This window comes from Bos indicus, chromosome X, assembly GCF_029378745.1.
Source record: "Bos indicus isolate NIAB-ARS_2022 breed Sahiwal x Tharparkar chromosome X, NIAB-ARS_B.indTharparkar_mat_pri_1.0, whole genome shotgun sequence".
NCBI lineage: Eukaryota > Metazoa > Chordata > Mammalia > Artiodactyla > Bovidae > Bos > Bos indicus.
The window spans coordinates 140,752,247-140,772,637 of record NC_091789.1 but is presented as its reverse complement, the minus strand read 5'-3'; the positions used below and the strand labels follow the sequence as shown (position 1 = coordinate 140,772,637).

General features: G+C 41.0%; 1 protein-coding gene across 1 annotated transcript in view; it reads right to left on the bottom strand.

The window, feature by feature from the left end:
- The window catches only part of LOC109555200 (epidermal growth factor-like protein 6), a 29,361-nt gene extending 27,157 nt beyond the window's left edge, over window positions 1–2,204 (bottom strand). Inside the window, 1 exon segment of the mRNA XM_019955848.2 lies at window positions 2,114–2,204. Within this exon segment, the coding sequence (XP_019811407.2) occupies window positions 2,114–2,204 (91 nt within the window).
- Window positions 2,205–20,391: the final 18,187 nt, after the last annotated feature.

Below are 20,391 nucleotides of genomic sequence, written 5' to 3'. Positions count from 1 at the left end.
CAAGGCAGATATAGAAAGGAGAAAAGAACCAAATTCCAATCAAGACCAAAATTCAACATAGTAATGGCAAAGGCCATTCTGGAAACTAAGTAAGTGGCTGCTTTCACCTCTGAGAAGAACCTTCCATGGAGATTTTTCCAGCACATTAGCTGGAAACTTGAACCCCCTTCTCCACTGCCAGTCCCCTGTACACTACCATCTCCTGTATGGATCCTAACTGCTTCAAATGCATGAATTAAATAATGCTGGTTGGACATAACACGAAAGCCAGGGATATCCCATCACTTGGAGCTAAGTCAGAGGCGTCTCTTGCAAGAAGCACTTTGGGGAAAGACATCAGTTGGGTTGAGGCCTGTGGCCATCAGTGGATATATATGGACTTTGATCAGGTGGCCCTGGGGCAGGGAGGCTGTGGGGAAAAGCCAGACAGCCCCACATCTGAGCCACTGGACACTCCCTCAAAGTGAATACTTTGCCAGGACTTGAAAAGCAGCATGAAAAAACACCTTCTCCATTCCAACTCTCTTGAGAAGGTATCTTGGTACAGAATCCAAGACATATGGAAAACCAGGTCTTCAGGTGGGAAAAGCTCTGGTAAGGGACATGATTGAATTATTACTTCTGAGAGCATGGCTCCTGCCGCACTTCCCTCAAGCCTTCTGGACACAGTTCTAAGGAGCCCCTTGGCGGTGCTGGCTCCCGTCCTGGGGTCGGGACAGGAGAGCTAGAGGCTCCTCCCTGAGCCTGCAGGTCTGCCAGCACAGAGAAAGGCTATGTGAGCATCTGGCCTTGGCAGTGAGCTGGGGGCAGGGGGACAGAGTGGGACAGACCCCTGGCTTCCTCTGGAATTCCATTCTCCCTTCTAGAACCCTGGAAGGGATCTTTCCTAATGGCAGCTGAACTGGATTTTCTGCTCTTTGCTTAACTGTGTTATAGAACTGGGGACCCTTTCTTAATTAGCACAGGTTTCTTGGTGCCTAGGCTCCTCCACACTGTGGACATCTGGGGCCACATCACCCTTAGCAGGGGGGCTGCCCTGTGCACTATAGATGTTCAGCTGGGCTCTACCCACTAGATGTCAGTAGAAACCCCTCTGAATGTCTCCAGGCACCGCCAGATGACCTCGGGGGTAAGACTTCCAGATTTATCAAATAAAAATACAGGATGCCCGGGTAAATGTCCCATACAATATTTGCAACCTACATACACTATAAAATTATTTGTTGTTTATGTGAAATTGCATTTGAAAATAAGATTTAAATCTAACTAGGGATACGTATTTTATCTGGCAAGTCTTCCTAGGGGACAAAACTGGCTACCTTAAGAACCACTGTTCTTAATATTATAACTGCTTTATTATCTTCAGATAAACAGCCTATGACAAAAGTCATAAATTGCCTTTTAAAATATATCAACTACAATAAAAATATGCATGTCATTCAACCCAACAATTCCATTTTTAGTTATTTACCCTATAAAAATACTCAAAGGTGCAAGGATATGCATAGGATAATGACTGATATAGTGCTATTTGTAGTGGCAAAATATTGGGGGCAACTTCTATAATAGTGGTTAAAGTATATTTACGTAAATGACACAAACATTTGCCCTAGGGACTAGGATACAGCCTTAAAAAGTATGAGACAGCTCTCTTTGTGCTGACATGCAAAAATGCCCATGAGAAATATCCATATTTGTAACTATAACAGAAAATAAACTGCAGAGATGGAGGTCAAACTCTTAGCTATGGGTGGAGGATGGACTGTGGATGTTCACACTCACTTTTTAATTTATATCCTTTTTTGTTGTTGGATTTTCTTAAATAAAATATATGCATTGCTTCCTTAGCTTAAAAAAAACAATAAACATTATTTGTTCAGAGGGAAAATACTGTTTTTTATCTGGCATCCTAACAAAAGCATCAGAATGACTTTGAGGTTTTTTAGAAGAGATTGAAAAATCTTATTCTGAAGACACTTTTGTTTAAAGATTGGAGTTACATACTACAGAATCCTGAGTGCTATACTGTGTCCCAAACACGACTGCACTGCCTGAGTTGATTCTGAAAGCCCTGGGGTAGGTCTGTATCACCACCGTGGTCTATAGTACTGACCTTGGCTGCAGGTTTTCCCGGTGTATCCTGGAAAGCATCTACATTTGTTTAGTCCCACACACTCACCAAACTTGCATCCAGGTTCACACATAGCTGTTGAAAGAAAAGGTATTTTGACAATTAAAGAATAGGAGCCAATAAGTATATGAGAAGATGTTCAACATGGCTAATTATCCGTTCAGTTCAGTTCAGTCACTCAGTCGTGTCCAAATCTTTGCAACCCCATGAATCGCAGCACGCCAGGACTCGCTGTCCATCACCAACTCCCGGAGTTTACTCAGACTTATCAGAATTATCAAAGAAAGGCAAATCAAAACTACAATGAGGTATCATCTCACACCAGGCAGAATGGCCATCATCAAAAAGTCTACAAATAATAAATGCTGGAAAGAGTATATAGGAAGGGGAACCCTCCTACACTGTGGGTGGGAATGTAAATTGGTGCAGCCACTAGAGAGAACAGTATGGAAGTTCCTCAAAAAAGCTAAAATAGAGTTGCAATCCACTACTGGGCATTTATCTGAACAAAAGTTTAATTTGGAAGGATACATACAGGCACTATCAACAATGGCCAAGACATGGAAATAACCAAAATATCCACTGAAAGGTAAAAGGTGAAAAAGACATGATAGATATATACAATGGACTATTACTCAGCCATGAAAAAGAATACAATAATACCATTTGTAGCAACATGGAAGGACCTAGACAGATTATCATACTAATTAAAGTAAGTCAGGAAGAGAAAGACAAACACCTTATGATACCACTTACATGTGGAATCTGAAATATGAGACATATAAACTTATCTGCAAAACAGAAATGGACTCACACACATAGACAACAGACTTGTGGTTGCCAACAGGAAGGGAGGATGAGAGAGGGCAGGACTGGGCCTTTGGGAGTAGCAGCTGCAAGCTAGTATATATAGGATGAATAAACAATAAGGTCCTACAGTAGAGCACAGGGAACTATATTCAATATTCTGTGATAAACCATAATAGAAAAGAATATTAAAAAGGAATACAAATATATATGTATAACTGAATCACTTTGTTGTGGAGCAGAAATCAACACAACATTGTAAGTCAACTATATTTCTATAAACAAATTAAAAAACAGTCAGCCCAGTGAAATGCACACATGTTAAACTTGGCCGCCTTTTGTGTGGCAGAGAAATCCATGGTGACATACAATACAGAGGGTGATCTGCTTCCTCTCCAGTTTATTTTCACCTTGAAAATACTGAGTAGTACTTCGCTTCTGAATGACATCACCAGCCCCCATCTCCTCACCCCCTTCACCCACAAGTACAAGTTGACCGTAACTTTGCCTTGCACTGCCACACCTCCAGTGGCATTCAAAGAAAAAAAAAAAAGCTTCCTACATCACAATTAGCCAGTTTTGTATGTAAACACAAAAGATTTAACTAAAGGAAAATGAGTTGTGAGCTGGAAGAAACTCCATAGTTATACTGGGCCAAGGTCCTTCTCCCCCTTTCTACTGTTTTTTTTTTTTCTCTTCTGTATTATTTCCCCATTTCTCTTTTGAATAATTAAAAGTTTTACATTCTGTGTGTTATCAGCCAAAATGAACAAAGCACAGGTTGGAGGCAGGGAGACGCTGCCTCCGGTCTCAAGGATGGGAACCACAAGCATGATGGTGATGGTGATAGTGGTGGTCATAGAGGCATGCCAAAGGCAGGATTTCGTTTTCTGTTTTATCCACTTCTGTATCCAGACACCTGACACAAACTAGGAACTCAATAAATATTTGTTGGATGCCTGAAGTGTCAGGAGAAACAAGGATGGGATGGATAACAGATTGCATTAGTCAAGAAAGCGTAGTCAAAGATGGTGGAAAGTTTGAGTCTGGCTCATAAGGAGGAGACAGGGAGAAAACGCTGTGGATAGGAAGAAAGGAAAATGGGAGAGCCCAAAGACATGAATGGGAATGAGAGAAAAAGCAATGAATGAGAGAGAAACTAGGCAGGTATGGAATCATGGACTCTCACATTTTCTGAATCTACTAGGAGTCCCAGAAACAGCCAGCATATGAAAGGATGACTCAGCAATTGCCGGAAATGCTTGCTTACTTCTCTGCACATTGATTCTCTGGCTCATAGAAGGTCCACCCCTAGGCAAGCCTGTTCCTAAAGACTCCAGCCTGCTCCCATTTGACTCAACCCTACCTTTGCTAACGTCACCATTCACCTCCCAGCTACCTGGACTCAAAATCCCAGCTGTCTCTATTTATTCTTGTTCCCCAAACAATCACCCAGAGTATCCTACCCCTCTATCCCTGTTTCTACCACCAATTTCCTTGAGTAAGTATTGGGTTGGCCAAAAAAGTGTGTTAGGGTTTCTCTACACTTGCTTACAGAAAAACCCAAACAAACTTTTTGGCCAAGCCAATATTAATCCAGCTGCTGGGAACCACTTTGCTCATAGATGTCTGGGAGACTTGTCGCATGCCTCTCTCTCTTCACTTTCCTCACCTCAGTCTGTGACCGGGGCTTGGCTGATGCATGGCTCTAACAGCCTAGCCCCTGGTTTCTGGGCAGGACAAATGCTCCATTGGAATTAACAGTCCAGAGCTCACTGTGGGATCAGGATGAAGCCAAACTTCTCTTGAAGTCACATCTTTGCCTTGCTTCTTCCCCAGCTCCCTCAGTCCCTTACAGATTTCTCCCAAGTGCCTCTCAACAGGATATTTGTGCAAGAATCACCTTCACAGGTACTGCTCCTAGGATATCGATGTCCAATGTGACAATAAGAGATATTCCAGATATATATCTCTGATGATGCCATGTGATGCCTCAGTTTAGTTCAGTTCAGCTCAGTGGCTCAGTCATGGCTGACTCTGCAACCCCATGGACTGCAGCACACCAGGCTTCCCTGTCCATAACCAACTCCCGGAGCTTACTCAAACTCACATCCATCAAGTCAGTGATGCCATCCAACCATCTCATCCTCTGTTGTCCCCTTCTCTTCCAGCCTTCAATCTTTCCCAGCATCAGGGTCTTTTCCAAGGAGTCAGTTCTTTGCATCAGGTGGCCAAAGTATTGGAGTTTCAGCTTCAGCGTCAGTCCTTTCAACGAATAATCAGGACCGATTTAATTGCCTAGAAGTCATCAAATAATCTCTGCTGGGTCCTGAATCCAGGACAGAGGTCATAACCATGATCTGGCCTCTGCCTTTTTTAGTCTTACTCTGTTCCCTGAACCCAGGCAATGATGAGGTCAAACCAGACTCCCTGCTCTTCTGACCTACTCTGCACTTTTTACCCCTTCTCTATTGTTACCCCACCCTGCGGCACCCCTCCCCACCACTCCAATGGTTAATATCCTAACAATCCTTCAAGGACTACCTTGTAGGGCCCCTCCTTTCAGAAGCTTGTACAGATTTCTCCAACCACACATGAACTTCTGCTCATCTCTGAGAACTCCACAGAACTCTGGCAGGCTTCTCCCACGAAGCTGATATCTTCATCTGATTCAAGAACTAGCCAGATATTTTGCCTCTGTGTTTGACTTCTATCTACTATCTGATGCTAAGTGCTTTCAGAACAGGGATATAAACACTCACCTTTGTTTCTCCTCCTGCATGTAATAGTGTGAACATGTTAGACACTGAAATAGTTTTGAATGACAAACAGTAAGTGTAGAACTTTAAACAGGGAAATATTTCAATGCTTGAAGTAGATCATAAGTGAGAGAAGGAAGGGGAAAACACGCTTCCCACCAACGTTCTTCTACTTTTGGAGGCAAACGAGATAGAATTGGATTTCCAGGGTCTATTTTGTTATGGTTACGTTCTTGGAGATGCAGGTTTAACTCTAAATGTTAGAAAAATAAACCTTTTTTTTTAAGCCCCCAAGACTTCTGATTGCTTCCTGGAAAGTTATTTTCAATGTAGCCCAGACAGGACAGCACAGGATAAATGCCAAAGAGAAGAGAGGAGAAGTTGTGAATATTAATACCCTTGCTGTTTGGAGGTCAGCAATCCAGAAAGCAAAAAGCAAAGGAGAAAAGGAAAGATATAAGCATCTGAATGCAGAGTTCCAAAGAATAGCAAGAAGAGATAAGAAAGCCTTCCTCAGTGATCAGTGCAAAGAAATACAGGAAAACAAGAGAATGGGAAAGACTAGAGATCTCTTCAAGAAAATTAGAGATAGCAAGGGGACATTTCATGCAAAGATGGGCTCGATAAAGGACAGAAATGGTATGGACCTAACAGAAGCAGAAGATATCAAGAAGAAGTGGCAAGAATACACAGAAGAACTGTACAAAAAAAGATCTTCACGACCCATACAATCACAATGGTGTGATCACTCACCTAGAGGCAGACATCCTGGAATGTGAAGTCAGGTGGGCCTTAGAAAACATCACTACGAACAAAGTTAGTGGAGGTGATGGAATTCCAGTTGAGCTATTTCAAATCCTGAAAGATGATGCTGTGAAAGTGCTGCACTCAATATGCCAGCAAATTTGGAAAACTCAGCAGTGGCCACAGGACTGGAAAAGGTCAGTTTTCATTCCAATCCCAAAGAAAGGCAATGCCAAAGAATGCTCAACTACCACACAATTGAACTCATCTCATATGCTAGTAAAGTAATGATCAAAATTCTCCAAGCCAGGCTTCAGCAATACGTGAACCGTTAACTTCCTAATGCTCAAGCTGGTTTTAGAAAAGGCAGAGGAATGAGAGATCAAATTGCCAACATCTGATGAATCATGGAAAAAGCAAGAGAGTTCCAGAAAAACATCTATTTGTGCTTAATTGACTATGCCAAAGCCTTTGACTGTGTGGATCACAAGAAACTGCGGGAAATTCTGAAAAAGATGGGAATACCAGACCACCTGATCTGCCTCTTGAGAAATCTGTATGCAGCTCAGGAAGCAACAGTTAGAACTGGACATGGAACAAAAGACTGGTTCCAAATAGGAAAAGGAGTACGTCAAGGCTGTATATTGTCACCCTGCTTATTTAACTTATATGCAGAGTACATCATGAAAAACGCTGGACTGGAAGAAGCACAAGCTGGAATCAAGATTGCTGGGAGAAATATCAATAACCTCAGATATGCAGATGACACCACCCTGATGGCAGAAAGTGAAGAGGAACTAAAAAGCCTCTTGATGAAAGTGAAAGTGGAGAGTGAAAAAGTTGGCTTAAAGCTCAACATTCAGAAAATGAAGATCATGGCATCCGGTCCCATCACTTCATGGGAAATAGATGGGCAAACAGTGGAAACAGTGTCAGACTTTTTTGGGGGGCTCCAAAATCACTGCAGATGGTGACTGCAGCCATGAAATTAAAAGACGCTTACTCCTTGGAAGGAAAGTTATGTCCAACCTAGATAGTATATTAAAAAACAGAGACATTACTTTGCCAACAAAGGTCCGTCTAGTCAAGGCTATGGTTTTTCCTCTGGTCATGTATGGATGTGAGAGTTGGACTGTGAAGAAGGCTGAGTGCCGAAGAATTGATGCTTTTGAACTGTGGTGTTGGAGCAGACTCTTGAGAGTCTCTTGGACTGCAAGGAGATCCAACCAGTCCATTCTGAAGGAGATCAGCCCTGGGATTTCTTTGGAAGGAATGCTGCTAAAGCTGAAACTCCAGTACTTTGGCCACCTCATGCGAAGAGTTGACTCATTGGAAAAGACTCTGATGCTGGGAGGATTGGGGGCCAGAGGAGAAAGGGACGCCAGAGGATGAGATGGCTGGATGGCATCACTGACTCGATGGACCTGAGTCTGAGTGAACTCCGGGAGTTGGTGGTGCACAGGGAGGCCTGGCGTGCTGGGATTCATGGAGTCGCAAAGAGGCAGACACAACTGAGCGACTGCACTGAACTGAACTGAACTGATGACCCTTTAAATGTGGTTACCATATAGAAAAATCCCCTTGTCTGTGAATAAAATCTTGTTGTCTGCATGTGAGCTCCCTTGATTTTTACCAAGTTCATGTTTCCAACTTAAGGCACTCAATCATCAGGGGCTTTTCTGTCTTTATTGGGGGAAGGTATGGCTTGAGTTCATCCTCAGCACTTCCTTCCTGTCCCATGTGTAAACATCTTTTGCTATTTTCTTGTTCACAATTGAATGTAATAATAACTTGGCATACACCTACCAGGCTTGTCTATTTACTTTTTCCTATGTAAACCCTATAGAATGATTTCTGAGAGCTAAAGCCAGGAAACTCAGTTTAGATAGGGCTTAAGAGTAAAGGCTTTTACTCAAAGTCACTCCAACTTGATTTGGGAAAGTTGGGTTGAGAAATATTCTGTGAATTCTAAGATTAGAACTACATTTGTGACCTTTTTTTAAAAAAAGGTAAAAATAGGAAAATTTGTTAAAACAAAAAATTTTTAAACATATTTACCTCTCTATTTTCAAAAAGTTCTCATACATGGTTTATAGATTTATTCATTCTTTTAACAAAGATTTAATGTCTTCTGGCCATCATGGGCTAGACAGTGTTTGGCTGAGGTATAAACATGACTAAGACATACACCCTACCCATAGGTGACAGAAATGTAAATATACTATTAGAATAAATAACCTAAGTTGTAAAGAAGTACTTTAGGGTGTTGTGGAAATAAAAAAGTGAAAGTCGCTCAGTCGTGTCTTTTTGCAGCCCCATAGACTATACAGTCCATGGAATTCTCCAGGCCAGAATACTGGAGTGGGTAGCCTTTCCCTTCTCCAGGGGATCTTCCCAACCCAGGGATCCAACCCAGGTCTTCCTTATTGCAGGCTGCTTCTTACCAGCTGAGCCATAAGGAAAGCCCTCAGAAATAAAAAAGGGAAAAGATAAATTCTTTGTGTTCTCTACATGCAAATGTTTGTCCCTATTTGACCCCCTGAATTCATGAGTCGTCTTATAAGATGATTTTTAGATGGCAAGATTTCTAGAAAATAGAAAACCCTGACAACTGTATTCACTCAGATAATAACTTGCCCCAAACCCACTGTCCTGACTCACAGGAGTTCTGCTATTCTTGAGTGAGGCACTATTTGGTTTAAAAAAAAAAAAAAAAAGCCTGGAACTAGAAATTAGAAGAATCAGAATTTAGTGCCAAGTTCAATCCAGTCTGCCTGATTGGGTCTCACTTTCTACATCTATATTGTGCTTGCAAAGGATTCTGGGGGCTTCCTAGGTTGCTTGCTGCTGCTGCTAAGTCACTTCAGTCGTGTCCAACTCTGTGCAACCCCATATATAGCAGCCCACCAGGCTCCCCTGTCTCTGGGATTTTCCAGGCAAGAACACTGGAGTGGGGTGACATTGCCTTCTCTGTCCCAGGTGGCTTAGACAGTAAAGAATCTGCCTGCAATGCAAGAGATGCAGGTTTGATCCCTGGGTCGGAAGATCCCCTAGAGAAGGAAATAGCAACCCACTCCAGTATTCTTGCCTGGAAAATTCCATGGACAGAGGAACCTTGCAGGCTATGGTCCAAGGGGTCAGAAAAGAGTTGGACATGACTGAGTGACTAAACAGCAACAAAAGGATTCTGGACCCTTCACTGTCTTTCTCCAAAGTTGCCTGATTCAAACACTTTGTTTTGGAGGAGGGTGGAAAAAAAATCATCTCTGTCCCCAGAGACCATATGTGAAATGGCAAAGTTGGGTTAACTTCAGCAAAGGAATCTTGATCTCAAGAATCAATGGATAGAGAAATGAGTGGATTTTTTTCATCCATTGTGGTTAAGATCCATCCTGCTTTGCTTCTAGAGTTTATTCCACATTCTGTGAGAGCTGTTACATGTACACATTAATTTGTTGAGTATCCATTTGGGGCCAGGCACAATGCCTGGTGTTGGTGATATAAAGTTCAGGATGTCTAGCTTAACTGACATTAGTGCCCCCAGTCATCACGCTTACCTTTAAAGCCACTGTGAATTTTCAAAACACCCTCATGAAAGTGGCACTGTCCTGGTGAGAACCACTGGCATAGCATGCTGACGAGCTTCATGAGCCTGGCTGAAGGGTTTGGACTTCATCCTATGGGCTCTGGGAGCCATGGAGGGACTTTAAACAGGGACTAACAGGATACATGCCAACATCCGTTGGATCATCGAAAAAGCAAGAGAGTTCCAGAAAAACATCTACTTGTGCTTATTAACTATGCCAAAGCCTTTGACTGTGTGGATCACTACAAACTGTGGAAAATTCTTCAAGAGATGGGAATACCAGACCACCTGACCTGCCTCATGATATATCTGTCTGCAGGTCAGGAAGCAACAGTTAGAACTGGACATGGAACAACAGACTGGTTCCAAATTGGGAAAGGAGTACGTCAGGGCTGTATATTGTCACCCCGCTTATTTAACTTCTATGCAGAGTACATCATGAGAAATGCTGGGCTGGATGAAGCACAAGCTGGAATCAAGATTGCCAGGAGAAATATCAATAACCTCAGATATGCAGATGATACCACACTTATGGCAGAAAGCAAAGAAGAACTAAAGAGCCTCTTGATGAAAGTGAAAGAGAAGAGTGAAAAAGTTGGCTTAAAACTCAACATTCACATGAGAAAACAGAAAGAGAAATTAAGGAAACAATTCCATTCACCATTGCAACGGAAAGAATAAAATACTTAGGAATATATCTACCTAAAGAAACTTAAGACCTATATATAGAAAACTATAAAACACTGGTGAAAGAAATCAAAAAGGACACTAATAGATGGAGAAATATACCATGTTCATGGATTGGAAGAATCAATATAGTGAAAATGAGTATACTACCCAAAGCAATTTATAGATTCAATGCAATCCCTATCAAGCTACCAATGGTATTCTTCACAGAGCTAGAACAAATAATTTCACAATTTGTATGGAAATACAAAAAACCTCGAATAGCCAAAGCTATCTTGAGAAAGAAGAATAGAACTGGAGGAATCAGCCTACCTGACTTCAGGCTCTATTACAAAGCCACAGTTATCAAGACAGTATGGTACTGGCACAAAGACAGAAATATTGATCAATGGAACAAAATAGAAAGCCCAGAGATTAATCCACGCACATATAGACACCTTATCTTTGACAAAGGAGGCAAGAATATACAATGGATTAAAGACAATCTCTTTAACAAGTGGTGCTGGGAAAACTGGTCAACCACTTGTAAAAGAATGAAACTAGAACACTTTCTAACACCATACACAAAAATAAACTCAAAATGGATTAAAGATCTCAATGTAAGACCAGAAACTATAAAACTCCTAGAGGAGAACATAGGCAAAACACTCTCTGACATACATCACAGCGGGATCCTCTATGACCCACCTCCCAGAATATCGGAAATAAAAGCAAAAATAAACAAATGGGACCTAATTAACCTTAAAAGCTTCTGCACATCAAAGGAAACTATCAGCAAGGTGAAAAGACAGCCTTCAGAATGGGAGAAAATACTAGCAAATGAAGCAACCGACAAACAACTAATCTCAAAAATATACAAGCAACTCCTACAGCTCAACTCCAGAAAAATAAATGACCCAATCAAAAAATGGGCCAAAGAACTAAATAGACATTTCTCCAAAGAAGACTTACAGATGGCTAACAAACACATGAAAAGATGCTCAACATCACTCATTATCAGAGAAATGCAAATCAAGACCACTATGAGGTATCATTTCACACCAGTCAGAATGGCTGCGACCAAAAAGTCTACAAATAATAAATGCTGGAGAGGGTGTGGAGAAAAGGGAACCCTCTTACACTGTTGGTGGGAATGCAAACTCGTACAGCCACTATGGAGAACAGTGTGGAGATTCCTTAAAAAACTGGAAATAGAACTGCCTTATGATCCAGCAATCCCACTGCTGGGCATACACACTGAGGAAACCAGAAGGGAAAGAGACATGTGTACCCCAATGTTCATCGCAGCACTGTTTATAATAGCCAGGACATGGAAGCAACCTAGATGCCCATCAGCAGATGAATGGATAAGAAAGCTGTGGTACATATACACAATGGAGTATTGCTCAGCCATTAAAAAGAATTCATTTGAATCAGTTCTAATGAGGTGGATGAAACTGGAGCCTATTATGCAGAGTGAAGTAAGCCAGAAGGAAAAACACCAATACAGTATACTAACGCATATATATGGAATTTAGAAAGATGATAACAATAACCCTGTGTTCGAGACAGCAAAAGAGACACTGATGTATGGAACAGTCTTATGGACTCTGTGGGAGAGGGAGAGGGTGGGAAGATTTGGGAGAATGGCATTGAAACATGTAAAATATCATGTATGAAATGAGATGCCAGTCCAGGTTCAATGCACGATACTGGATGCTTGGGGCTAGTGCACTGGGATGACCCAGAGGGATGGTATGGGGAGGGAGGAGGGAGGAGGGTTCAGGATGGGGAGCACATGTATACCTGTGATGGATTCATTTTGATATTTGGCAAAACTAATACAATTATGTAAAGTTTAAAAATAAAATAAAATTTAAAAAAAAAATAAATAATATACTATATTCCCAAAAAAAAAAAAAAAAAAAAAGAAAATCATGGCATCTGGTCCCATCACTTCATGGCAAATAGATGGGGAAACAATGGAAACAGTGACAGACTTTATTTTGGGGGTTCCAAAATCACTGCAGATGGTGATTGCAGCCATGAAATTAAAAGACACTTGTCCCTTGGAAGAAAAGCTATGACCAACCTAGACAGCATAATAAAAAACAGAGACATTACTTTGCCAACAAAGATGTTACGTTGCCAACTAAAGCTGTGGTTTTTCCTGTAGTCATGTATGGATGTGAGAGTTGGACTACAAAGAAAGCTGAACATCAAAGAATTGATGCTTTTGAACTGTGGTGTTGGAGAAGTCTCTTGAGAGCCCCTTGGACTGCAAGGAGATCCAACCAGTCCATCCTAAAGGAGATCAGCCCTGGGTGTTCTTTGGAAGGAATGATGCTAAAGCTGAAACTCCAGTACTTTGGCCACCTCATGCGAAGAGCTGACTCATTGGAAGAGACTCTGATGCTGGGAAGGATTGGGGGCAGGAGGAAAAGGGGACGACAGAGGATGAGATGGCTGGATGACATCACTGACTCGATGGATGTGAGTTTGAGTGAACTCCAGGAGCTGGTGATGGACAGGAAGGCCTGGTGTGCTGCAGTCCATAGGGTCACAAAGAGTCGGACACGACTGAGTGACTGAACTGAACTGAACATGATACATGATCAAATATGTGTGTTTAAGGACACCGAGATTTCTGAATCCATTAATTGCCAAAGGCTTCTTATTGTGAACACCTGCAACTCTTTGACAGTTTCTTAGTTACTGGTGGCAGCCCAAAACCAATGATGGATAGGGACTTGGTGAGTCAATACCCCAGCCACCTCACCCCTTGTTTGAGAAAACTGAGTCATATCATACATGCTCCCTTAGCGATCCCCAGTGGGAATGATGTCCAGAGGCCCAGAGAGGAAACAGGCTTCATAACTTACTCTCCCATGGCTTCCTTCTTTTCCTTGTCTCACTTTACCCTCCCCTGCCAGTGTTTCCAGGAATCACCTTCCAAATACCTGCTTGCATTCACCTTCTTGCCTCCAGGGAAACCCCAAACAAGACATTTATATATTCTGGTAGAAACAATTTCCACTCAAACTTTGAATTATGTCTTATGGCAGTTTTGGAAGCAAATCTCCTTTTAATTCCATCTAGCATAAATTATATTGTATGTGTGAGCCCTGAGGCTCCCCAGGGCCAATTTGAGAAGAGTGGGGTGTTTTGCTCTTCTTTAGATGGAAAAGTGGTCATTTGGTATGATCCATTCATTTATTCTAGTCTGATTATAACCAAGGGAATAAAACCCATGAGTCTAATCCTAAACTCATTGTTTGGTCACACACCTTTCATTTAGTGAACTTACAAGAATGTGGTATTTTCTCTATGGTATAAAATTAGTATGGTGTGAAAATGAAGAAAACACATCTTTTAAATTTTGTTTTCAGTGCAACAAAGTACACTATAAATTCCCTAAATGACAGATTTATGACATATGTGAATTCTGGTATTTCCTTCTTTTGTCAAACTCATGGTACTGCTTGGATGCCAGGGACATGAATTTATGTAATGAGAAGCATATGGTATAAACACAATATGACAGCTATTATATATTTCTTTGATAAACAGGAAAAGAATATGTAATTTTTTTGATGCTAACTACTCTTCAGATTATAAAAATAAGCTATCCCATGTTTGCTACTAGGCTCCATTAAGATGACTTAATTACTAAAACATTTTAGATGACTGCATAGTCTCAAGAATTAACAATACAATATAGATCTGATGGAAACATGTGACAGTGCCTAGAGTTTACTGTTAAAAAGTCTATGCTGTTTGCTTTCAGTCAATAAAGCTTTACATGGCACAGATCCATGGGACAAAGCAGGGTACAGGAGAAAATTCCTGCTCTGGGAGCTTCCTTATAATGAGGGAAAGCAGGCAATTAACAATTAGATAAAAGCAAACCAAACCCAACAATACCTAAAAAAGATCATACACCATGATCAAGCTGCATTTATTCCAAGGTCACAAGGATAGCTCAACGTAGGCAAATCAATCAGTGTGATACACAACATCAACAAAAGACAAAAACCACAAGATCATCTCAACAGGAGTAGGAAAAGCATTTGACAAAACTCAATATTCATTCATGATTAAAAACTCCCCAAATGGGTAGAGCAGGACCATATTTTAACATAATAAAAGTCATTTACAACAAACTCACAGCCAATGTAATATTCAACAGTAAAAAGCTGTAAGCCTTCTCACTAAATTCAGGAATAAGACAAGGATGCCCACTCTCACCACTTCTATTCAACATAGTATTAGAAGTCCTAGCCACAGTAGTCAGACAAATCTCTAGGAATAAATTTAATCAAGGAGGTACAAGACCTACACTCTTAAGACTTAAAAACATTGATGAAGAAAACTGATGATTTCAAGAAATACAAGGATAACCCATGCCCTTCGAATGGAGGAATTAAAATTATTAAACTGGCCATACTACCCAAAGCAATCTGTAGATTTAATGCAATTCCTATCAAAATACCCATGAGTAAAACAAATAATCCTAAAATTTATATGGAACCAAAAAAGACCCCAAATTGCCAAAGCAATCTTGATTTTAAAAAAGGGCAATGCTGAAGATATGACCGTCCCAGACTTCAGACAATATTACAAAGCTACAATAATCAAAACAGCATGGTACTGCCATTAAAAGAGACAGATATATTAATGGAACAGAGTGGAGAGCCTAGAAATAAACTGACACACCTACAGTAAATCTACAACAAAAGAGGCAAGGATATACAATGGAGAAAAGACAGTCTATTCAACAAGTGGTATTGGGAAAACTGGACAGCTACATGTAAAATAATGAAATTAGAACATTTTCTCATACCATATACAAAAATAAACTCAAAATGATTTAAAGACCTAACTGACCTGAAACCACAAAACCCTGAGAACAGAACATAGGTGAAACACTCTCTGACACAAATCGTAGCAATATTATCTTGTGTAAGTCTACTAAGGCAAAAGAAATAAAAATAAATGGGGCCTCATTAAACTCTTGCACAGCAAAAGTAACCATCAATGAAATGAAAAGACAACCTACAGATTGGGAGACAATATTTGCAAATGATGAGACTGGCAAGGGGTTAATATACAAAATATACAAACAGTTCATACAACTCAATATCAAAAAACCCAAACAACTCAGTCAAATATGGGAAGAAGAACTAAACAGACATTTCACCAAAGAAGGCATACAGATGGCCAACAGGGACATGAAAAGATTCTCAATATTGTTCATTTAGGGAAACACAAATCAAAACCATAATGAGGTATCAGCTCACACCCATCAGAATGGCTATCATCAAAAAGTCGACAAAGAAAAAATGTTGGAGAAGATGTGGAAAAAAGGGAACCCTCCCATACTACACTATTGGTAGGAATGTAAATTTGGCACAGCCACTATTCCAGTCACTGTCTGGAAAGCAGTATGAAAGTTCTTAAAAAACTAAAAGTAGAACACCATATGATTCAGCAATACAACTCCTGGGTATATATCAGAAAAGATAAAAATACTAATTTGAAAACATACATGCCCCCCAATATACATAACAGCATTATTTAAAATAGCCAAGACATGGAAGCAACCCAAGTGTCCATAAACAGACAATGAGGTTTAGAAGATGTAGTGTATATATATATATGGCTTCCCAGGTGACCCTAGTGGCAAAAACTCCACCTGCCAATGCAGGAGACTTAAGAGACCCGAGTTCAGTCCTGGGGTCAGGAAGATCCCCTAGGAGGAGGGCATGGCAACTCACTCCAGTATTCTTGTCTGGAGAACGCCATGGACAGAGGAGCCTGGAGGGCTACAGTCCATAAGACTACATAGAGTTGGACATCACTGAAGAAACTTAGCACACACACAAGGTATATGAGATGGCTGGATGGCAACATCGACTCAATGGACGTGAGTTTGAGTGAACTCTGGGAGTTGGTGATGGACAGGGAGGCCTGGCGTGCTGTGATACATGGGGTCGCAAAGAGTCGGACACAACTGAGCGACTGAACTGAACTGATATATACACACACACACACACACACACACATATATATATATGTCTGTGTGTGTGTATATATACACACAATGGAATACTACTCAGCCATAAAAAAGAACGAAATATTACTATTTGCAATGTGGCCGGACCTAGAGAATACTATGCTTAGTGAAATAAGCTGGACAGAGAAAACACAAATACCAAACGATATTATCTATATGTGGAATCTGAAGGATAACAGGAATGTATATGCAAAACAGACACAGACTCACAGAATATAGAAAACAAACTTGTGGTTACCAAAGAGGAGAGAGAAGGGGAGAAGTGACAACTTTGGTATATGGGATTAACAGATGCAAAATACATACATACATAAGCAACAAGCATATAGTGTGAAGCATGAGGAATTATATCCATTATCTTGTAACAGCCTATAATGAAATATAATCTACCAAAATACTGAATCACTTTGTTGTATACCAGAAGCTAATACAACACTATAAATCAAATAAACTTCATTAAAAAAACTATAAAAATTTAAAACCAAGTACAAAAATGCACAAGTAATATAAGGTGCTTTTAGGTGTAGAAAAATTTTTAAATAATCTGGACATCTTGTTACATACCAAGGCCCTCTCTTGATTTGGCTTTATAAATCACAGGAAAACAGAATTGGAGATATTAGTCAAGTCATTAAGTTCTGTTTGGCTTTACACATCATTTATTTAAACGGCAACTGCTTTTTAAAGCTCATCTTTAAGGACTTCCCTGGTGGCCCAGTGGTTAAGATTCTGCCCTTCCAATACTGGCGTCCTGAGTTTGATCCCTGGGCAAGGAACTAAGACCAGCACATGTTGCATGGTGTTGGGGGAAGAAAAACAACCTGTCTTACAAAGGAACATTTTAATTAAGATTTTTAAAATAACGAAACATTCATTTGGTCTCCTTTGGAGACACGGAGAGGGATATTAATCACAGCATGTGTACTTTTCAAATGTGACTTTGGACCTCATGCAAAATAGCTGTCCAAAGCTTAACATTACTAAGTTCCAACTGGTCATGGATAATTCATCAGGAAATGCAGAGAAATAATAAAAGTGCAAACTTCAGCAATAAAGCAGCACAAGACTTCCTACTTCTCAAATAAGGTCAAATGCCTTTAGAATTCAGTTCAGTTCAGTCACTCAGTCATGTCCAACTCTTTGCGACCCCATGAACTGCGGCACACCAGGCCTCCCTGTACAATACCAACTCCCGGAGCACACCCAAACTCATGTCCATTGAGTCGGTGATGCCATCCAACGATCTCATCCTCTGTCATCCCCTTCTCCTGCCTCCAACCCCTCCCAGCATCAGAGTCTTTTCCAATGAGTCAACTTTTCGCATGAGGTGGCCAAAGTATTGGAGTTTCAGCTTCAGCATCATTCCCTCCAAAGAAATCCCAAGGCTGATCTCCTTCAGAATGCACTGGTTGGATCTCCTTGCAGTCCAAGGGACTCTCAAGAGTCTTCTCCAACACCACAGTTCAAAAGCATCAATTCTTCGGGCGCTCAGCCTTCTTCACAGTCCAACTCTCACATCCATTCATGACCACAGGAAAAACCATAGCCTTGACTATATGGACCTTTGTTGGCAAAGTAATGTCTCTGCTTTTCAATATGCTATCTAGGTTGGACATAACTTTCCTTCCAAGGAGTAAGCGTCTTTTAATTTCATGGCTGCAGTCACCATCTGCAGTGATTTTGGAGCCCAGAAAAATAAAGTCTGATACTGTTTCCACTGTTTTCCCATCTAGTTCCCATGAAGTGATGGGACCAGATGCCATGATCTTCATTTTCTGAATGTTGAGCTTTAAGCCAACTTCCTCACTCTCCTCTTTCACTTTCATCAAGAGGCTTTTTAGTTCCTCTTCACTTTCTGCCATCAGGGTGGTGTCATCTGCATATCTGAGGTTATTGATATTTCTCCCGGCAATCTTGATTCCAGCTTGTGTTTCTTCCAGTCCAGCGTTTCTCATGATGTTCTCTGCATATAAGTTAAGTAAGCAGGGTGACAATATACAGCCTTGACGTACTCCTTTTCCTATTTGGAACCAGTCTGTTGTTCCATGTCCAGTTCTAACTGTTGCTTCCTGACCTGCATATAGGTTTCTCAAGAGGCAGGTCAGGTGCTCTGGTATTCCCATCTCTTTCATAATTTTCCACTGTTTATTGTGATCCACAAAGTCAAAGGCTTTGGCATAGTCAATAAAGCAGAAATAGATGTTTTTCTGGGATCTATCTCAAGCCGCTACTAATTCTTCATGAAAGTGAATTGTTTGATCATGGTATTTCTTCACCAGTTTAGAGGGTCAATGAGTACTCTTAGATGTTTGACATTTAGGAATTTTGTACTCTGATTTGAGTGTAAGTGCAAATAGATATGAGACACTGTCATTGAAGGAGGTGACAAGTCTGCTGTACTCTGCTGTGCTTAGTTGCTTCAGTTGTGTCCGACTCCTGTGACCTGCGGACTGTGGCCCACCAGGCTTCTCTGTCCATGGGATTCTCCAGACAATAATACTGGAGTGGGTTGCCATGCCCTTCTCCAAGGGATCTTCTCAAGCCAGGAATTGAACTCGTATCTCCTGTGTCTCCTGCATTGCAGGCAGGTTCTTTACCTACTGAGTCACCTGGGAAGTTCCCCAAGTTTGCTATCCATGGTTTAATCTCTTCTTGTGCTTTTCCCTTTCTGTCCTACTCAAATTGATGCAAGGCCAGCTGGAAGTTCTGGTTTCCACTCTTATCCATAAAGGCATGGACATGAGAAATAATGAATTCTAAGACAAACTTTGGAAAATAAACTTCTATAGAAGTAGACCTCATTTTGCCTGATTATCCTCCATCATTATTTTGTTTTGACTTTATGACATAAAATTTCAGAGCTAGATGGCACCTTGTGCACGATCTGGATCACTTCCACAAATAAGGAACTGAGGTTAAAGCCCCACTTCTTACTAACTGTATCGCATGGGATGCATTGGTTTTTTTCTTAATTTCCGTAACTGTGAAACAGGAAGAAGCTACTTTGCAAAGTCATTGAGAAGTTATATGAGTTGATATAAACTCAGCCCTTAGAATGGGCTTCTCCAGTGGCTTAGTGGTAAAGAATCTGCCTGCAATGCAGAAGGTGCAGGAGACGCGAGTTCAAAACCTGGGTGGGAAGATCCCCTGGAGAAGGGCATGAAACCCACTTCAATATTCTTGCCTGGAGAATCCCAAGGGCAGAGGAGCCTGGCGGGCAACAGTCCATAGGGTCACAAAGTCAGACACAACTGAAGCAACTTAGCACTCATACACAGCCCTTGGAATGGTGCCTGGCACAGGGCAAGCACGCACTCAGTGTTAGATGATATTGGGGTTGGAAATGTTTTTTAAGAGATGTATCCAAGGCCCACAACTAGAGAAAGGCAGCCAGGACTTCTGACTCCCAGCCCAAAGTTCTTTCCATAACACCACAATATAAAACTAATGTTGGTTTTGGAGTTTGGGGCTTAAACAGAAGTTCACCTCCCAGTTATATTGTTGATTAGTATACCAAAGAGGCTGTATATTGTCACCTTGCTTATTTAACTTATATGCAGAGTACATCATGAGAAATGCTGGACTGGGTGAAGAACAAGCTGGAATCATGACTGCCAGTAGA